The 18805-nt window shown below is 38.3% G+C and overlaps 1 protein-coding gene across 1 annotated transcript in view; it reads left to right on the top strand.

Moving 5' to 3' along the window:
* Positions 1-1581: 1581 nt before the first annotated feature.
* FAM184B (family with sequence similarity 184 member B) overlaps positions 1582-18805 on the top strand; it is a 49382-nt gene continuing 32158 nt past the window's right edge. The window contains exons 1-2 of the mRNA XM_026075654.1: positions 1582-1722; positions 3852-4759. Of these exons, the coding sequence (XP_025931439.1) occupies positions 4625-4759 (135 nt within the window). The 5' untranslated portion in view covers positions 1582-1722; positions 3852-4624. The remainder of the gene's footprint in view (positions 1723-3851; positions 4760-18805) is intronic.

The raw sequence follows: 18805 nt of genomic DNA on the forward strand, positions 1-18805 counted from the left end.
TCAGTTCTTCTGCATATCAATTGACAAACTTCAGTCCTGTTAACTCTTCACTCGCCCGTCAGTCTTTAACAGTGACCTCATCTGCTAATGCTCTCTTTCTGGCTGCATCTCACCTTTCTTCTGACCCACTGCTCTAGATTCATTCTCTTTCCTTTTTGAGTCCAGTTGTGTCTGCAAACAAGCCAATTACCGCAGATGAAGCTAAACTCGCAGCATGCATGCCATTTACTCGCTGGTARTTTCAGATATAGGTCACTGAGTAAAAATCAGTTTTAAAATGGAAAGGTGTTGCTATCCTATTTAGTACGTATTCCAGGGTTTCTGTAACTGATGCATCTGGCAGGCTCCTGTTACAATTAMCACATTAAAAATATAAGCTCAGTAATATTACATCAATAATGAGGCCATCGTTATGCAATAGTAATCAGAGGTTCTGTTCATTACATTCCTCCAAAACTTGTGGCTATAAAAGGCAGTTATAAAATTGTACATTTTGGAAAAGTTAGTATTTTCAGTCAGTGGGGAAATCAGTAGCATTTTTGGTGGACTTTGAATTGAACTCTCAAATCTTGTTTGCTTTACAAGGTGGGGGGAAATGAAAATTATGAAACAGGTGTATAAATCCATCATCATAATTGCTCAAGATGTCCCAGTGACAGAACCACTTGCCATTTTTCTTACATTCAACTTTAAACAGGCTTTGTTGGAAATCTTGGAATATGGGGTGTGAGGATCTTTTAATAATAGCTAATCTTATCTTGTATGTGGCACAAAGATTTTTATGTGTAGATATAAATTATGCTGGACTGATGGACTTCTSTTTCAGCTGAGATAGTGAGATAAACTGGATGAGTTTGATCTAGATGAGTCAGGACATTACTTAAGTTATACTAATGCTTAAATCATGCAGGGTGTTTAGAATTTGATGTATGTATTATGACAGCCTACCTAAAATTTGTCTCTTTCATTTAAGCAGAAAGCTGATTTGTTTGATGGTAAGGATTTTATAATAACTGCATCCTGGATTGAACCTGCTCCCATTTGTCAACCCTGATGATGTTGATTTAGAGGCTCTTTTAAATATTTATTGACATTGACTGATCAACTGTCAGAGAATGTTTCTTATCTCGGAGTCAGTCTTATATAGACTTAAATGTGTGACAGGACAAAGTGTTACTATGTTAACCCAGCAATGACAAATTGTTTTGGTAGTGTAGTATAATGGTAAGAACTAAAAAGTTATTTACTTTGCATGCAGGTTTTGGTCCTAGTTGTTTCTCTTCTTTGATAGAGGAAGAAAGGCATTATAAAAGCATTACAGAAGGGGAAAAAAGTCATTTGATTTTTTTTGAGTCCATGTCAAAACTCAGCAAAAGTGGTATTGATTTCTTCATTGACTGAGATCAGTGAATATTCCCCCAAATATATTATTAAAAAACAGACCTAAACACAAATTTTAGAGGAATGTGATGAAAAGAATATCTGATTTTGTTGTACAATGCTGGCCTAATCCTCCATCAAAGTAAGAAAAAGAACATCCTGTCATGTAATGATAATCTTCATGCTATGATTTTCCAGATTCAAAGGTTGAGAAGGCTAAAGTTCATAGAACAAAGGTTTCTGAACGGTAGTATGCATACCACAAGGCCCAGTTGGAAGGACTGCAAAGAAGGCTGTAAAGTTTTCAGAAGCTATATAGTCTTCATATTCAACAAGCAGCAGGTAGTGAAAATGGAAGGCATATAGTCATTTATTCATATATGGTTTACTTCTGCTAATAAAAGTAAATTACTTAATGTACTTAAGCAGTAAAGCTATAGACCCATATAAAGTTGCTCATATAGTTAAAAAGTCAGTAGGGCCAGGATCCGTTTCTCCTATAATTTTCTTAAAACTAATGCAGCAATAATAATTCAAACAGAAGTTCATGTGCATGTTTTCTCTTTAGAATGTTTAATTTGTATTTTAAACTGTATCTTTGCACATACTGCTTCAAGAACAATTTTGTAATCTACCTATGTGTTTGWCATGGCTCTCACAAAATCTGCGCTTAAATAGCACACACTTAAATTACACTTTGACATCTTTGCTTTGTCCTCCTTTCTAATAAAAGTCAACTTCTCATTGAAAAGCTCTGGCATTATGTGCTGAAATTCTGTCACTGGAAGCAAGTATTTTCCTGAGTAGTGGAACTAACAAAACATTGAAACTCTTAGGAAATTATGTTCTGTGGTTTCATTTTCTGGTGCATGAACTCTGTTTGAATCTTTTCCAATATTTGAAGTATTACTGACAATTCTTTCATGTCATTTTTTGCCTGTCTAGCAAAGAGTTAATCTCATACTGCAGCCTTTGCCAAGGGGAGTATATGCATGCGAACTTCATCCTCTACCTGCTACCTGACTTCACAATAGAAACTTGATTATCCTTAACTTTTCTTCCTCTCTCAATCAGGACTGAACAGGTCAATTGGTTAAAAATGATTGGGAATACAAGCATTTATATGCAAAATTTAGGAAAGAGTACCTCAAAATAAAGCAGTGTGCAGAATAGCTATAGCTATCTAATATTTGTCTGAACTTCAGGATAAGAATAATTTATCAGTGACAAGTTATGCTCTGCTAGAACACCATTACACACCAAAGCCTCAAGTCTTTCCTCTTCCCCCCCCGCCCCAAATATATGAACTGCTAGCTTGAAAAAATCTCAGTCGTTTTCCCAGTGTATCTGAAGATCTGAGCTCCTCGTCTCTGTCTATCCAGTCTTCATCCAGCCATGTGTTCAGCTCCAGGAATGTCCTCTGCCATTCAGCAGAGGAAACATAAACATTACTTGTCTTACCTGTATATTTGAGTGATAACATAGGTAACTTCTTATAAGTACTTTTGAAGTGCTTTGCATTTTTCTTAATTTGATTTGTATTTTCACTCAGTTTTCCTCATTTTCTGAAGGGAAAAAAGCTTATATAACTGCACTATCCCTTTTTGTGTGTTCTCTTGATTGTCCTAATAAACTTACCAATTTTAATCAAAATTTGACAGATAACTAAGTTCCTACACTTTTTTTTCCTCTCAGACTGGTGACCAGGTGGAAGAGATACTATAACTACATTAACTGAATTAAACTTAAGTGTGAGTACACATCAGATACCAAGTAATGGAGTGTCCGTATTCCCTAATCACAGGAAAAGCTTCCTGGAGTGAAGCTTCCTTCTGCCTTCAGAGCTTTGGAGTCCCTCTTTTTCTTCCAGCAATTAAAGGGTTTGGTTTCTCTGTCCTGAGGTCTTCTCATAACTTCTCACTCCTCCCTCTACCCCCTGCCTGCAGGCATTCTTTTTTTGCCGAATCTTTTTCTTCTTGGGTTGTCTGTTTTTAACAGTGGCTTATCTCTTTTTGTCCGCACTGAGGATTTCCCTTTTCACGGTTTCTTTTGCCCTGCTCTTAGCTGACACGGGACGATCCTGCCTTCCCAATTCCGAGCGGCATGAGAAGGCACTTCCACACCATGGGCAGCAAGGCTTCCCCGCTGCCGCCTGGCAAGGGTGGCAGTGCTGCGGGGCAGCGGCAGCTGCCCGGCGCGGYCCTGCCCCGCCAGCTCTCGTGCTCCCTGCAGCTCACTGCTTTTCTCGTCCCTGCACTTCCCCCTTTTCTCTCCTCTCCCTGTCTTTACCTCTTCCCTACTTCACTTCTCCTCCTTCCCGTTTCTTCTATACTTGTTTAAACATGTCCGCTAACCATTTTCCTCTTGCGTGACCCACTACTGAATTTTTCTTCCTTTAAAATCATTTTATCTTAATAGCTTGGGTTTTTTTAACTTCTGACTTTTATGTGTCTTTTTTTTTCTTTTGGTAGATTTAGAAGCTTTATCACTTGGAGCAGAGAGAAGGGCTGCAAATAAAGGAAAAAAATGCCCAGTAATCTAGACAGTATCCTTCCAGCACTTTTCCAACATGTTTTGTACACCTGAGGGAGACTAACCAGTCTCTTCCGAAGACAGGCAGACTGCCTGGATCCTGTACACCTCTCCCGGGCTCAACAGTGTTCAGCTGTGTCCCTTAGCTGGAAGAACCACTTCATTCTGCTTCCAGCAGAGCAACGAAAATAGAACAAGATTCTCTTCATCACTTTGTTGGCCCATCCAGACTTGGAGGTGATCTGCCAAAAAAGTGGAGTTTACAAGAAGTGCCGAAGCCATCCTCTCTGATCACCCGTCCCCTCCCCCCAACCCTTTGGCCGCCCAAGAAGGCGACGTGATTTAATCTTCAGGCGATCTCTGTACCGGATCCCCAGCACGGTCCGTGCTGCTGGCTGCATGGCTGCCTCGGCATCTCCCGCGGGCAATTGGTAGCATGTAGCCGCTGGCATCTTCTCCTGGCAGAAGCTCAACCATTTGAAGAGACGGGGAGGAAAAAAATCCCGGTCAGGATGTTTGCGCACGCTGTCGGCTGCCTCCTTGCCGGGGTGCTCTGCTGAAGGATCGGGACATCTGCGCGCAGGCAGGCAGGCAGGCGGCTGCTGTAGCTCGCCCCGTTGGGGCCGCAGTTCCCCCGGCGCTGCGGGCGCTGAGTGGGGGCGACGCGCTCGGAGCAGGCAGGGACAGGCTTGGTTAAAGTCTTCCAAGGCTCATGGCCTCTGGCATAGGCAAGGTTCCTCAGCCCGGGACTTGTGGCGGCTCTGGTGGCGCTCGCAGCAGCTTGGCAGGGAAATGCAGCCAGGAGATTCGTGTGAAAATGTGCAAGAAGATTGCCCAGCTCACCAAGGTAGGTCCTGCAGCGAGGCCGCCTGGCCGCGGGCGGCGGGGCTTGGCCCAGCTGCCTCTTTGGATGATCCTCGCCTGCGAGGAGGGAGAGGAAACCAGGCAGCTCCTGGAAATGTCGCTGCGCACAAGCTCCCTTGGAGCGGCTCCCCTGTGCATGCTGCCGTCGCCCTTGCGGCTAACGAGCGGTGGCTCGCAATTAGCAGCCCTCATTAGCGCGCTGCAAGAGCGACAAGAGCTCAAGCTCTGCGAACACAGGAGTTGATATTATCCAGCTTTTAGCCTAAATTGCGAAGGTTGGAATTCATTGGTCTTTTATAGGTTTTCAAGTAATATTGTTGCAAGGCTGCAATTGAACTGTGGTACTAAAGTGTAATATTGCTCCTTATCTTGTACTTACTCGTTACTGAGGTGCATAAATAGAACTATATTAAGTTACCTCAGTGAAAAGAGCTGGAGAAGAGGTAGGACTGAATTAGGTAGTATATTGTACTAAAACTTTTAGTCAGTCCTGAGCAATACTAATAAATATCTTGAGCGTCTTCTACACCACGTTAAGCAAGAGAAAATCTGTAGCAGGTGGCAGGTATCTTCTATGCTATTTTTATGCTGCACCTTTGTCAGTGGGGGAAAAAATGCTGTTTCCTACCCCTGCTATTCCTGTGAAATACCAGCTTTTACATGTTCTGTGAGCTTCCTCACAATTGATATTTAATTTGTTTCATAACCTCTCCCCTCTTCATTAGAAATGAAAAAGCACCGACTGTAAGTACAGGATGAAGGTAAAACAATAGGAAAACATTACAGTGTTGAAGATAGTGCAGTTTACTGGTTGTAGCTGCCATTATTCTCATCTAAGGATGAGTGTATCTGATAACGTGTAGGAATACTTATGCATGGGTTACACATACTTACGTACACAGGTGCTTAGATTGTATTTTTGTATAATAATACTTGTACACAATCTAATACTTATTTTTTGCCCATGAATGCACATATTACATTTTAACTTACATTTTGATTCTGTARTAATTGTAAACTGTTCAAATACATGTCAAATTGTTATTTTTTCAAACACAATTACGTTTTGGCAACGAGTTCTATAAAAATTCTTAGAGAGACACGCTGGTTATTTATTGATACCATTCCTGGCTCCTCAGCCACAGTGAAATATACAGGAAGGACAACAGCAAATTAGGTTAAGGTTTCCCGATTTGTCCCCTTGTTTTCTATCTTTTCACTGTCTTTGATCATCTTTACCCTCTAAGTCATTTACACTTACTCGAATTATCTGTTTCATAGCGTAGAAAAACTGCTGAATTAATGTGGGTTCATCCATAAGTATCACTTTTTAAAAAATCCTTTTTTTATTAGAAAAGCAATAGCAATGCTTCTGGTTTTGGTAGCTGATTGTACTTCACAGCAGCAGGAGCTGGAGAATCACCAGCTCTCTCTTGCTGATGGATGACCCATTTCTCAACAGCAGCATTAGAACATACTGACGGGATCTGTGCGAAGAAGCTTGTGTTCAGCTTCTCAAGTCTCAAGCTCAACTCACTGAACTCATTCTCCGTAGAGATTTCTGTGCCTTCCTTTCTGTATAAAGTGAAGATTATTTTTAAAGCCTCTCTATATAATTGAATTTTAAGGAAAAAATATCTTTCATTCTCTTCTGAAAACATTTTATTAATTTATAAAGCTTCTCTTTGCATTGGGGAAAAATATTCTGAGAGCTATTTTATCAACAAAAAGGGGGGAAAAAAATCACCCTAGTGCAAAATATCCTGGCAAAATTTTAAGGCCTTCATCAAATTATATACTTTTTTTTTTCAGAATCTCATGCTAAATTTCTACTGTTAAAAGGTTGGAGGAATAATTTCTTTTAATAGAATTAATCCTCTGGATACTTCTAAGTCATCTAAAATAAAGATGATTTACACCTGAAGCTCAGAAAAACTTCTGAAAAAAAAAATCATCCTGTTGTAGAAAGTGATGTATAAGATTCAGTTTTATTTTCAATAAAACTGTGCTCGTAGGGAACTCAGAGCAGGATTGAAATTTTAATCATATGCTTTCCCTTTTAATTTCTGGGTAGGGTAGTGCTATACCAACAGCAAACATCCATACCAAAATTGAAAAATCAAAATCTGAGACCAGATTAGCTGGGGGGGGGGAGATGAATGGAGAATTTGTTATAATAGATCATTTTTGGCCTAGGAACTTTGAGGACTTCTTTTTGAATCGCTCTCTTTTCTTGGCTATATTGCCRTTGGGATAATTGTAATAAATTTTCCCTTAACTTTAAGTTGTGTCTAGTGCTAACCTCTCCTGACTAGTGTGTAATACTGCTCTCTGTTCTGTAGCTACAACTTCCTGCTCCAGTGATGTCAGTTTTTCAGTGATGGGGAAATAATATTTTGTGAGTGATATAATTACTTATCAACTCTGTATTGTGCCAGAAGGAGAAATGAATACAAAATGTTTAAATTAGTTATAGGATACAGAGACTGCTTTGCATCCTGTTTCTCTGCTGTATGGTCACTAGTGGCCTCCACCTCCTACTATCAAAGACAAAGGAGCAGTTTGCAAAGGCAGCAACAGCAGAACCAAAGTGGTAAGGCGGTGGCATCTTTGCATGAAGTGCTGGTTACATAAGGCATGGGTTGGGATTCTCCATAGATAATCAAGACACTGAGATCTTGAAAGTTATGCCAGTTCTACTGCCCTGCTATTTCTGTTTTTGAGGAGGTAGATTATAGAATAGTTTTCATACCTTTAGTCATGTGCAGTTTTTTTTTCTGTTCTGCACCTTTTTGGCTGTAGTTGCAAAATTACAAAACTAGCATTTCTGTTTTGGGCAGCAAACTACTGCTTTTTGTAGCCCATATAGAGGCCATTTATTGATGGCTTTAGATGCCTGGCCCTTGTACTCTCAAAGATTGTTTTTTTTGGCTTTTGGGTTTTTTTTTTGTTTAGTGTTGACGGTTCACTGAGCACATTTAGTCTGTGCATGTTCAGTGGGCCCAACACAGACCACAGACACATCAAACCTACTCTGTCCAGACCTGCTAGTGTTGGTCTATCCTTGTGTTCGTGTGTTTGGGAGTCTTTGGGATGAAAGGTAGTAGTAGTTATCCAATAAATTAGAAGTGATGTAAAAGTACATCAGTTTGAAAATGTGAAAATGGATCATTTTAATTGCTGTATAATGGATGTGTAAGTGCTTGACATACCAGAATTTTTCATGAGCAGAACTAATTTGAGGAAGGATTTAGAATTAGTGGATGCATAGAACTTCAGTCTGGAAAAATAGTGTGTGTTGAGTACAACGTATCTGTAGGTTCGTCATCCTACCGTTGCCTCCTCCCCCCCCCCCCCAAAAAAAAAAAAGTCAGATGGCCCTTACATTTCAAGGCGTAAGTGATCACAGGCCTTATTTTACCACTGGAGATCCAGCTTCCTACATTTGAAATACACAAATGAAATCATGGCAGGGTTTTATTGTTCATTGTACAATTTGTTTTTTTTTTCATTAAAGCCTCAGCTCACAGTGCTAAATGAATATGTGAGAAAAACAGTTTTTGTTTGAAAAATGTAAAAAAATATATATATAAAACCAAGTTTTTTTTCCCCTGGATGCAAGGAGAAGATTGAAAACAGGAATTTGAGAGGCTAAAAAGGAGATTAAATAGTTATGTTTTCTTAATGCCTAAAGTTGACGATATTGTGCATGTAATAATTCTGTTCTATGGATGTCTGGATACTTGATCTCTTAAGAGACAGAACTGGGCAGGTTAGTAGAGCTGGGAGCCAGATCATGGCTTTGGTTAGGATCCTACTATTGTCTCTTAGCAGCATGCAAGAGACCAAAGTCTAAAGCTGATTTCTAGTTTCTGTAAATACATGTATACAGGCAGAGGTGGCGTGTGACTTTAAGATGCCTCGATTTGGTTGGATTGTCATCTTAAAATAGCTTAGCCTATGGACATGAGAACCTGAGGTAAGATGACTGTATTGATTAGTCTTAGAAATGAGAGCAGGATTCAAGATAAAAGGACCTCAGGGTGAGATATAGCTAGAGAATCAGGTTCAAACTAGAAGGTATCAAGATGTGTCACAGATGATAATAGAAWAAGCCTTGAACATTCACTTGGTACTGATTTACTGAAACAGTCTTCCTTGACCTATTGCTTGACTCTACAGACTCTAGCTTTGCAAGTGCTGACCAGTATGAAGAAGTCATAGTAGCCAGTACACTAAGAAAAGACTGGACCTGAGTGTGGAACTCTTCTAATGAGAATGGTCTTCACTGCAAACCTGAAACTTTAGCAAAGTTTGTCAGTCACAAACCACGTAAAAAGTTTTAAAGACCTAGTAAGATTAGTGAGTTTGTGTGAGACCTGCCTAGGCCTTCAGGATTTTGACCTTAAAATCAGATAACATTGCATCTATTTCCAGCTGAACTATGCTTTGAGTTTTCAAAGAAAACTTGTAAGATCTATGAACTTACAGAAAATGATTCAGAAAAGTTCATCTTGCAAATGGAAATGTCTGTCTGTAGCCGTGACTCACAACAGATACAAATAATACAGCTCAGATATTTTTCTGCAACCCTAGTGCGTTCAAATCAATAGGGACTTGAGGTTAGTGCATTTTTCTGATTGTAGCAGAATGCATGACTTTTTTACTTGTAATTAAGTTTAGTCTTCTCTATCAGAAATTTCAACCTTGGCACACTAGGTTTCGTGCTTGCCAATTCTTTGTATTTCTGATCTGTTTAGCTGTTTTAAATGCATGGCAATTCTTATTAGAAACTTTGGGCTCACTGCTGTCTCATGCTATGGGTTTTTATCATCCACTGGGTATTATAGGATTTTCAAGTGCTTATTGATTCTCAGGACAGTCCTTTTCACTTGAGATAGGATGAGAAATGCAAATGAATTCTCAGAGAAGAGTGCTGAGGAGAGTGAATCAGCTTTCATTTAAGAGGCAGTTCTGGCAGGGCTGGCAAGAACTAGATATACCGCAGGCATTCATGATATTCAGACATCTTTTCAAACATCTGCCTGTGGGACTCAAACCAAACCTGCTGCTCTGGACTTCTGTCTCTGGAACGAAGCCTAATTTGAACAGCTAGAGTAACAGCGTGGATGGTGACATTAGCAGGTGATCAGAAAACTGCCTACACCGCAAGACAGTCCTTTCATACTTCTGTTTCCTTCTTTGGGAGAAATTCCTGGAGACCAACGGAGGAATATTTTTAATGAGGGTAGATAGTTACCCTGAAACTCACTTTCCTTAGGGATCCATCTGACTCTGTATTGGTTATTTGGGAGTTTTGTYGTAAGAAGCACACTTTTAATTACAATATTTCTGGTTAAGTAGATTGTTAGCCAAAAAATCAAGTGGCCTGGAACAAATTTTGTTTGTGTATGTTGAAAACTGTGGGTCTAAACAGAGGGACAGACAGAGTGCTGACACAGGGTAAAGCTAATTACTGATAAAACACAGTAAGAACTTTTTTTTTCTAGAGGAGAACTGAATGTCTCATAGGCAAACGTATGCTCCTCTTCTAGAACAAGAAGCATAAACAGATGTTCTTTAATGACCAGCTGGAGCAACTGAAAATGTTATATACTCCAGCTGCCTAATCCCCCCAGTCACCAGCTCAGTCAGCAGAATAGAAAAATATGAACATTATTAAATAAGCTTCAGTGGGAAATCTGGCAGATAAGCAAAAAACCACTTTCATTAGTTATTTAAAGAAAGATRTCTGACTTCTGCATGAAAGTGTATGAGGTATACTCTCATATTTAGTTCCATTAGCTTCCCTCTACAGGTGGAAGGTTACAGAAGAATTAACAAGTGGCCTGGGATATGTGTGAGAGTGTAGACTATTTATTCCGCTCCAGTGTTTTGCAGTATAACTCTATGCTAGATCTTTTAACCTGTTTTGTTTTAATGCCCAGAAAAATGTCTGGTAGGTTTAGGGATGAAATGTGATTAAATTACAATGGTTTACTCTGGAAGTGCCTGTCAACTGTGCAACTAAACTTGTGTGAGCACTTCTAACATCTACCCGTGTTTATAGATGAAATGTGTTGCCTTTTCACAAAGTTAAGSCAAGTTCATTGATCTTATTTATTGTGATGCCTTAACAGTACTCACTAATTAATTCTTACAGTGTCTCAGCTGAAGTGCAGTTAGTTGTTGCACTCTCTTAGCTCTGCTCTGAGGCTTTTTTGATCTCAGTTCTCCAGAGAGGTATTCAGTATTCTACAGAAATGAAGCAGAATGTAACAGCATAAAAACTAGGATCATGCTTTTGGAGCAGCAGTATTTTTCCTTGGGGAAGCAATATAGATACTGATTTCCATATAGATAAAGAAAGAGATCTTTTTATAAAGCTGCTTACACTATGCCCTAAGAAGACTAACCAAATCAACTATTGATATCCCCAAGTACTTTACTTGATTTTGTGATTTTTATGTATAATTTTCTTCTGGATTTCAAAACTAGCATTATTTTTGCCTATCAGCTGACAAAAACGTGCAAACTAAGGCAAGATCTCTCAACCATATTGTCATAACTATCCTTTCCTTAGAGAACCAGAAGGGAACTCCTGGATCATTAAGTCCATGTGTTATGTCATATTATTAACATATTGTGTTATTAAACTGGTCAAAAGCAGTATTAAAACCACTATTCCTATTAGAAAGCATTCCAGAATTTCATTATTTAGATGGCTAGAAATATTATTTTAAATTTATAAACCTTGCAGTACCCATTTTTATTTTCTCCTACCTTGAATTAATTTACCTTCTTTTTTCCCCTCTCAGTTGTTTATTATTTTGATGCATTTAGAGGTAATAATCATATCCTCTCTTAGCCTTTGCTTTACAAAGCTAACCAAGCAAAACCTCCCTGATTTTGTCTCATAACAGTTCTGAGTATTCATTCCTTATACATGTTCTAATCTGAATTCATCTTCCTTGGGCCTAATTGCAAGAACCATATACTAAAGATAAACATGGATTCCAATTAGCTAGCAAAGATCTCGGAGCAAGATTGAAAATGATGGAGAGGCACTGAATTATGGCAAAACTGGGCTGAAATAATACCTTTGAGTTACATGACTCCTCAATATTTCAAAACACTTTGAAATATTGAAGAGTTAAATCAGGATGTTTAGCAGTCTTTGKTTTTTTTCAAAGAATGTAGGCATTCTGCCTCAAGCACGCTGAAGATCAACAGTTTATCATGCTTGTATGTTGTATCTACTGCTAGGGATTCACATTCAAAAATGATGATGTTATACTTGTATATTCCACTGTCACACCATAGGTGTGTGTATGATAGCAAAGAAGCTCAGCTTTCCCCAGCTCCTCAGTTCTGGGCTGCAGTCTAAACATTTTCTATATGATTTTAGCTTTAAGCTGCTCTCTTGAAAATTGTGAATAGTGATGGATATTCAGAATATATTGCCTTTCCTGTGGGTGTTCTTGGCATCTTTATGTATTAGAATTACCTTTTTGCTATACAAATTTTTCAGTAACTTCACCAAGTCTACAGAAAATCAGACTGCTGTAGTAATCAATAACTAAAAGCTGCTTTTGTAATGGAAATTATGGACCAAATTCAAGCCACTATTTCAGGGAACCCTACTTAATGTTTTTATATAAAAAGTCATGAATTTTACCAATATGCACATTACAGGCAAAAGGTAATAAAATATGTAGTGATCCATTAATTGCACAAAAGAAAATTGCATGGTTTTAGTCTTTTCATATTCTAGCTTTTCATCACTGCTGTACAAAAGTACCCTTCTGAGTGACTTTATAAACTGTACCTCTTTACTATCAATTTCCTAAGTGGTATATTGGTGCCAGCATTTTGCAATTGAGAAAATACCCAAATTAGATGTCAATTCTCAGTTAGAAATCAACTCAGTTAGCTTAAGACATTCTCAGGCCCTTAAATATTCCAGAGCAGTGGATTTAGATTTCTGAATGTGTTACTGTGTTATATACGGTGTATGAAATATTTTTATCCATGCAGCATTGTGTTCTTTTTTTCCCTGTCTTCATTAGGTAAGAGTGTTTACATTTTATTAATACAACTGTTGCACTGAAGTAGAACTACAAGTTGCCATGAGTATAGCAAGATCTTAATCACATTAGCAGTCTCGCTGTAAAATGTACTTTTTTTTTTAGGCACACACAATCGAACAGGCTGTTTCTATATGGTGCTGAAGGCCATTTCAGGAGTGGAGGATACTCAGCCCTTAGCCTGTGCTTTTAATAGGAACAGATATGCATGCAATTTTTCCCTGCTTGTGCTTAAAGCCATTAGGAACTAGAGTGTGGATATTCTTAGTCCAGAGCCAAGACTGAGATAATTTTTCCTGCCTCTCAGCAGGGCATGTTAACTCGGGCTTGGCTTTGGTGATTCAGACTTGGTGTTTTACTTTCTGTACATTCACTTGTCTTCCGAAGGCTCAGGGGGTAGCAGAGCATCATATAACCCTATTACTCAGGAAACATTACCTTCAACTCATAAGGAAATTACAAACTGTCTGATGTTGAACAAGATTTTGTCTTAAGTTAATGAACTCAATTAAATTTATTTGAAGTAAGATCACACCTTTTTGATATAGTTGTCATTCAGAATTTGTATGACTTGGCCTTAAGACACTTAAACACATTTTTAACTTAGAACATATGTGTAGTTCTAGTATATCAGTGAGTCAATTCATATACTTCAGTCCACTCATATGCTTGATTGTTTTTCCAGTTCAGAGTTTGAGACATTTGTCTATGACATAGCGCTGTATGTCTGTTTGCAGATGTACTTTTAGGCAGAGTGATTTTTTCTTTCATTGTTATTTTTGGATATACCTGCCATACAGATTACAGGGGCTGGCATGCAATCCTAGCTGTTACAGTTCAGCAGCTGTGTGGATTTGCAGCGCTGCATACACAAGCTTAATCACATCCAGCTATATCATTCAGTGTTGTTTCTGGTTGTAGCAGTTCAAATAAGTTATCTGAACAATACAGCAGCATACTGCAAGAACACAGCAGCTAGACGTCTACAGGACGTCTTGCTAAATCTTTACTTTCAACTAAAAATTTCAGAAGTAAATAAGTATCTTCCATTTAGGCTCCAATATTGTATCACCACTGCTTGTGTGTGTTTTGTGTTTTTCACACAGACCGCATAAGTCAAAGCTGTCGCTCCCCCGTCCATTTTTTAAGTTTTTATATCCCTCTCCAGAAGCAATATAAAAAGCTTTGGCCAGAAAAATTGCCTTTGGAAGTTAGAGCATTTGACTGTGAATATACATCGGCAATTAGATTGTTATATGAGAGCTATCTGTAAATGTAAATGTGAGATAACAGTTGAATATTTTGCATTTTTCATTCAGGAGGAAAGATTTGATAATAGGGCTGTCTAGATCTGTAGCTGGTAATTTAAATGCTTTTGTTCAAACTGTTATTATTAAGTTTGTCCAGTCGCTTCTTGAATCCACATGAGCTTTTAGTGTTACAGCTCCCTGTGGCAGGATATTGATGCTTAGTCTGCATATAACATGAAGAAATACTACCTTCTGTTATTTTAACCTGCCACCTCCTATTTTCATTTGCTGTTTTGTAGTTCTTACATTGAAAAAGGTGGCAAATAGTCATTCTGTATTTACCTTCTCCATTCTACTTGTAATTGTAAGGACAACATGGTTGACATTCAGTTTGAGGTTAGAGTACTTTAATTTAGGGGTCTTAATGTGCACGGTATGCCCAAGCTACCAATGTAATCAGTACAGCCTAGAGAGTAATTTAGCCCAGCAACCGTTAGGGACTGAACTCCGTTTCATGTATTATCTAAAATTGGCTCCATCTGAGATGTCCTGGCATATCCTGCCTCGTTCCAGAAAGGCATAGTTCTCCTGTAAAGCCCGTGGCATATTTGACAACCTTGGGTGGATGTCTCAGGCAACTATGGCATATTAAGTAGCACCAGGTCCCTGAGTTTAGGCAACTGAATAGAGTCCTTGGTGTCTACTTCAGAGTGAGCTGACTTGCTCTCAGGTCTCTTCCTGACTGGGTCTCTGTTGACTGACAGTAATAGAAGTTTAGACAATTGGCATACAAATGAACACCTAAATTTCAGTATTTTAATCTCTAACAATATTAGCGTGATTTCTCTTCWTAGTTGCCACTTTTTCAGGATCAGAGTCCTACTTTATTTTGTTACTTCTTGTGTAGAAGCTTTTCTACAATTGATTATCCTTGTTGCCTTTTAACATATCTTTTTCCAGTTCTATTATACTCTTTTGAAGAGGGAGGACCAAAACTGCATGCTATATTCAAGATGTAGGTATATGATGTGTCAGTGTATATGGAAATTTAGAATCACTCTTTTAAAGTGCATTGCTTTCCATTTATCTGCAATGATTTTTATCTGCCTTTTCAGTTTGTGAGGTTCTTTTCCAAATCCTGTAGTCAGCTTTTGTTTCTGATATTCATTTCCTTTTCAAATTATTTATGAAGATATCCAATGCTATAGGTGCTAGTGCAGTTCCCTAGAGACTCCACTGGTGATCTTTATTGTGAGAACTGACTATTTACTCCTATCTTGTTTATGCAAAAACCTTTCTTTTTGCCCTTAACAGCTTATTTTCTTCAAGAGACGTTGGTGGGGAGCTTAGTTAAATGTCTTTTGGAAACTCAGGTAAATTACATCAACTGTATCTGCCTTGTCCAGACTCTTTGCAAGAACTCAAATAGATTGTGAGGCGTGATTTCCCTTACAAAAGCCATTTGGACCCTTGCCAAATATAGCCTTATGAATCAGAGTTGTAATTTGTATAAATGGAAACAGGTTAGTACAGGATACTGCTCAGCATTTTTGAAGCATAATGGAGATCACGTTTCTGGGCTATGAACCAATAAGATCTCCTATAAGTTTTAGATATGAAACAAAAAACAGATGGCTAAATTCTCAGTGAAATAGACTGTAAAAGCCAGAGATTTATGAGGATATTGGAGATCCTAAACTTCTGCAAGAACTTCCCCAAGATCAAGAGATTATATAAGGTGAGTAGAAAGCACACTAAAATCTGATGACTTGGTCTTACTTCTGTGTGTCCACATATATTTACACATATATACACATCAGTGCATTTACTTTATCAATGAATAAGCATTATCCTTTCAGTGTTTTCATATAGTTCTGTGTATTTTTTAATAAACACAAATTTTAGCTAGTTTAAATTTTACTGAAAAATAATTTAAGTCTCTGTGACAATATTTGAATTCAAATTAACCTTATAAATACACTCCAGTTCAATTTGATTCACCACAGCCATAACAAAGAAATAGAAATATATCTCATGTAAATGTAAATGTCATACTAACTGATTTTTATTCTACTTTGCAGTTATACACAAAATCTACGAAAAAATTATCTTACCTTTGCTATTTAGCTTTGCAAAATGATTTCAAAGTTATTTAGTTAAGGGTTTTGACAGATAAGATGTAAAATGATTCAGGAACTGTAAACAAAAGGTTTGTAACATGTCAGATTGTGGGGAGGCAGATGCTACAAAGATCTGGGTTAGAGTTCGCCTTATTTCACATATTAATTAATGATGTGGAAGTAAAAATGAACAGATGATACTAATTCAGGGGGCATCATAAACACCTAAACAAGACAGAAAGGAGGAAAATGAATATAGATGGAAAACAACAACAAAAAAAAATTGCATTTAGTTTGGAGAAAGGCTAGCTTTTTCCAAAAATATAAGAGAACAGAGAGAAAAAATACACTGAAAATGAATCATGAGGAGAAGCATAGAAAACTGTAAGTCTTGATTAAAAACCAGAGGACCAAAACAAACTGCTGTTYTATAATGGTTGGTGAGGAAATCCTGCATTAAAGTAGATACGCGTAATATCTTAATGCCCAATACTTGTTTTGTTTTTAAAGTGTTTGTAAGACAACACAAAGTGGCTGTACAGAAATGAAGGCAGTATGAAGTGAAACATCAGTTCACAAAGGAGGGAAACCCCAGAGAGTGAAGAATAGAGAATATAAATGAGTTCTTGCCTGTGAGAATTCAAATCTCTTTCTTCTAGTCGAAGTATGGGACTTTCCCCCAGCTCTACATATGGGCTGGAAAGTTATATATGCAGAAGAAATATCAACAACCAACCAACTAGTTAAATACATGGAGCAATTCATTACACCTATCGTACCTATTTTAGACACCTATATTGGGAAGGGAAAAATTGCTCTTTGGAGGCACTCAGCTGGCTAACCTAGATTAGATGTGTAATGATGAAATGCCTGATGGTCAATGAGATGAATCCCATCTCTTGTATACAGAAAAGATGCTTCTGAGAAGGAGGAAATACGTAGGGTTTTTCTCTTTGTTTCCTTGCGGTAATTACTAGTGTCCTCATCTGACCTCCTTCTCTAGTACTTGTGTTTCAGAACAGTCATGGAGTTTCCTTGTCAGAGTTAGAGGAATCTTTAATATTTCCTTGATTGTCTGGAAGACCTATTTCTTGAGATGCCGAGGAGGCACTGCACACACCCAGAGTCATAGCAGAAGGATTTACGGCCTCCTCAAAAAAGAGAAGAAAGGACTTAAAGTTGAGTAGACTTTATGGAACAGTCCCAGAAGATATATGCCTTCAGCAATACACAGACAGGTTGTGGACTGCATGCGAGTTTCCCAGCAGAAAAATCTCTGTCTAGACTTGACTTTTGTGATTCTACAGTTTAGTTTTGCTTTTTTGAAATTTTGGGGTGCTATATTAGTGCCTTTTTCACCACCTGTTCTGTTTGTGGAAACATTCTTGCGATATATTTTTACTTTCCCAGTTCTTAAATTGCCTGACAATTATTCTGTTTGTCTACAGAGAGACTTGTCCACTTAGAGACTACAAATACAAATGAGGGACAGTTGGATGTCTCTTTAGTAAAATTTAAACCAGGGCTAATTTTATATTTGGTTGCAAATAGATCATGTGCAATATCTATATCCACTACACTAAGGTTTATGTTCAGTATTCACCATACTAGATAGAAAAAGAAAAAAGTAAAAAAATAGAAAAGAATAAATGCTTGTATAAAATTTAAATTAAAAGAAAGAAAACAAGGGAGAGGCAAAAGGAGGCAAGAGATATGCCAAAAGAGATTAGCAATCTGTAGACATTTTATGCTTATACTTTCTTGATACATTTTAGTATCTTGATGTATTTTATGACTTAATGTAATTCATGGCACATGTAGGCAAGGGGTCTTTCATTCTGATTCCCCAGATAATGAAAAATACAAATAATATGGATATGCTGGGACATTCAGGAGAGCGAGACATTGCACAGTGAGCTTCTGCCCCAGAGGCACCCTAGCAGATCTAAACACAAGCAGTCTTCATACAGGACCATTGGCTACTTCTATGCTGTCCTCTCTTTCCACCTTGCATCCAGAAAGGTTTATTAACTTTGTTGAAGCTATAGATGAAAGCATTTAGGTTGATTGTGCACTGAAAGAAAATATCCTGAAGCAGAATCCATTTTTAGTACGCTAATTAAGATTCATTCTGGTGCAGCACACAAGCCATGCAGCTCTCCTGAAGCCGGAGGAGCCAGCGATGGCAGGAAGAGCAAACAAGCGGCTCTGTGGCAGCCAGCTTGGATTGCTGGGGCAACGCAGGTGAGAGCTGATGGAGCTGCCTGCACTTGAGCTCAGGCTGCGTGAAGCCTGTGTTTGCAACATGATGCTGGGACACCTGATCTGGCTCTCTGCAGAACTTATATCCTCAGAGCTCATTAGATTCCAATCTTCGTTTCTAGATTTAAAAGCACACATACTGTTTTCAGAGAGAGGCCACCACTATGAACTATAGCTGAGTCCCCAGCTCTGACTTTGAGCTTGTAAACTCCACTGAACATAAGTTGGCCCTGACCTCTCTGCATCTCTGACTTTGTTAACCTCTTATCCATGCACCCTATGCATAGATAGACAGAAGTTTGAGGGTCAA

Source organism: Apteryx rowi, unplaced genomic scaffold (genome assembly GCF_003343035.1).
Source record: "Apteryx rowi isolate R43461 unplaced genomic scaffold, aptRow1 scaffold_409, whole genome shotgun sequence".
NCBI lineage: Eukaryota > Metazoa > Chordata > Aves > Apterygiformes > Apterygidae > Apteryx > Apteryx rowi.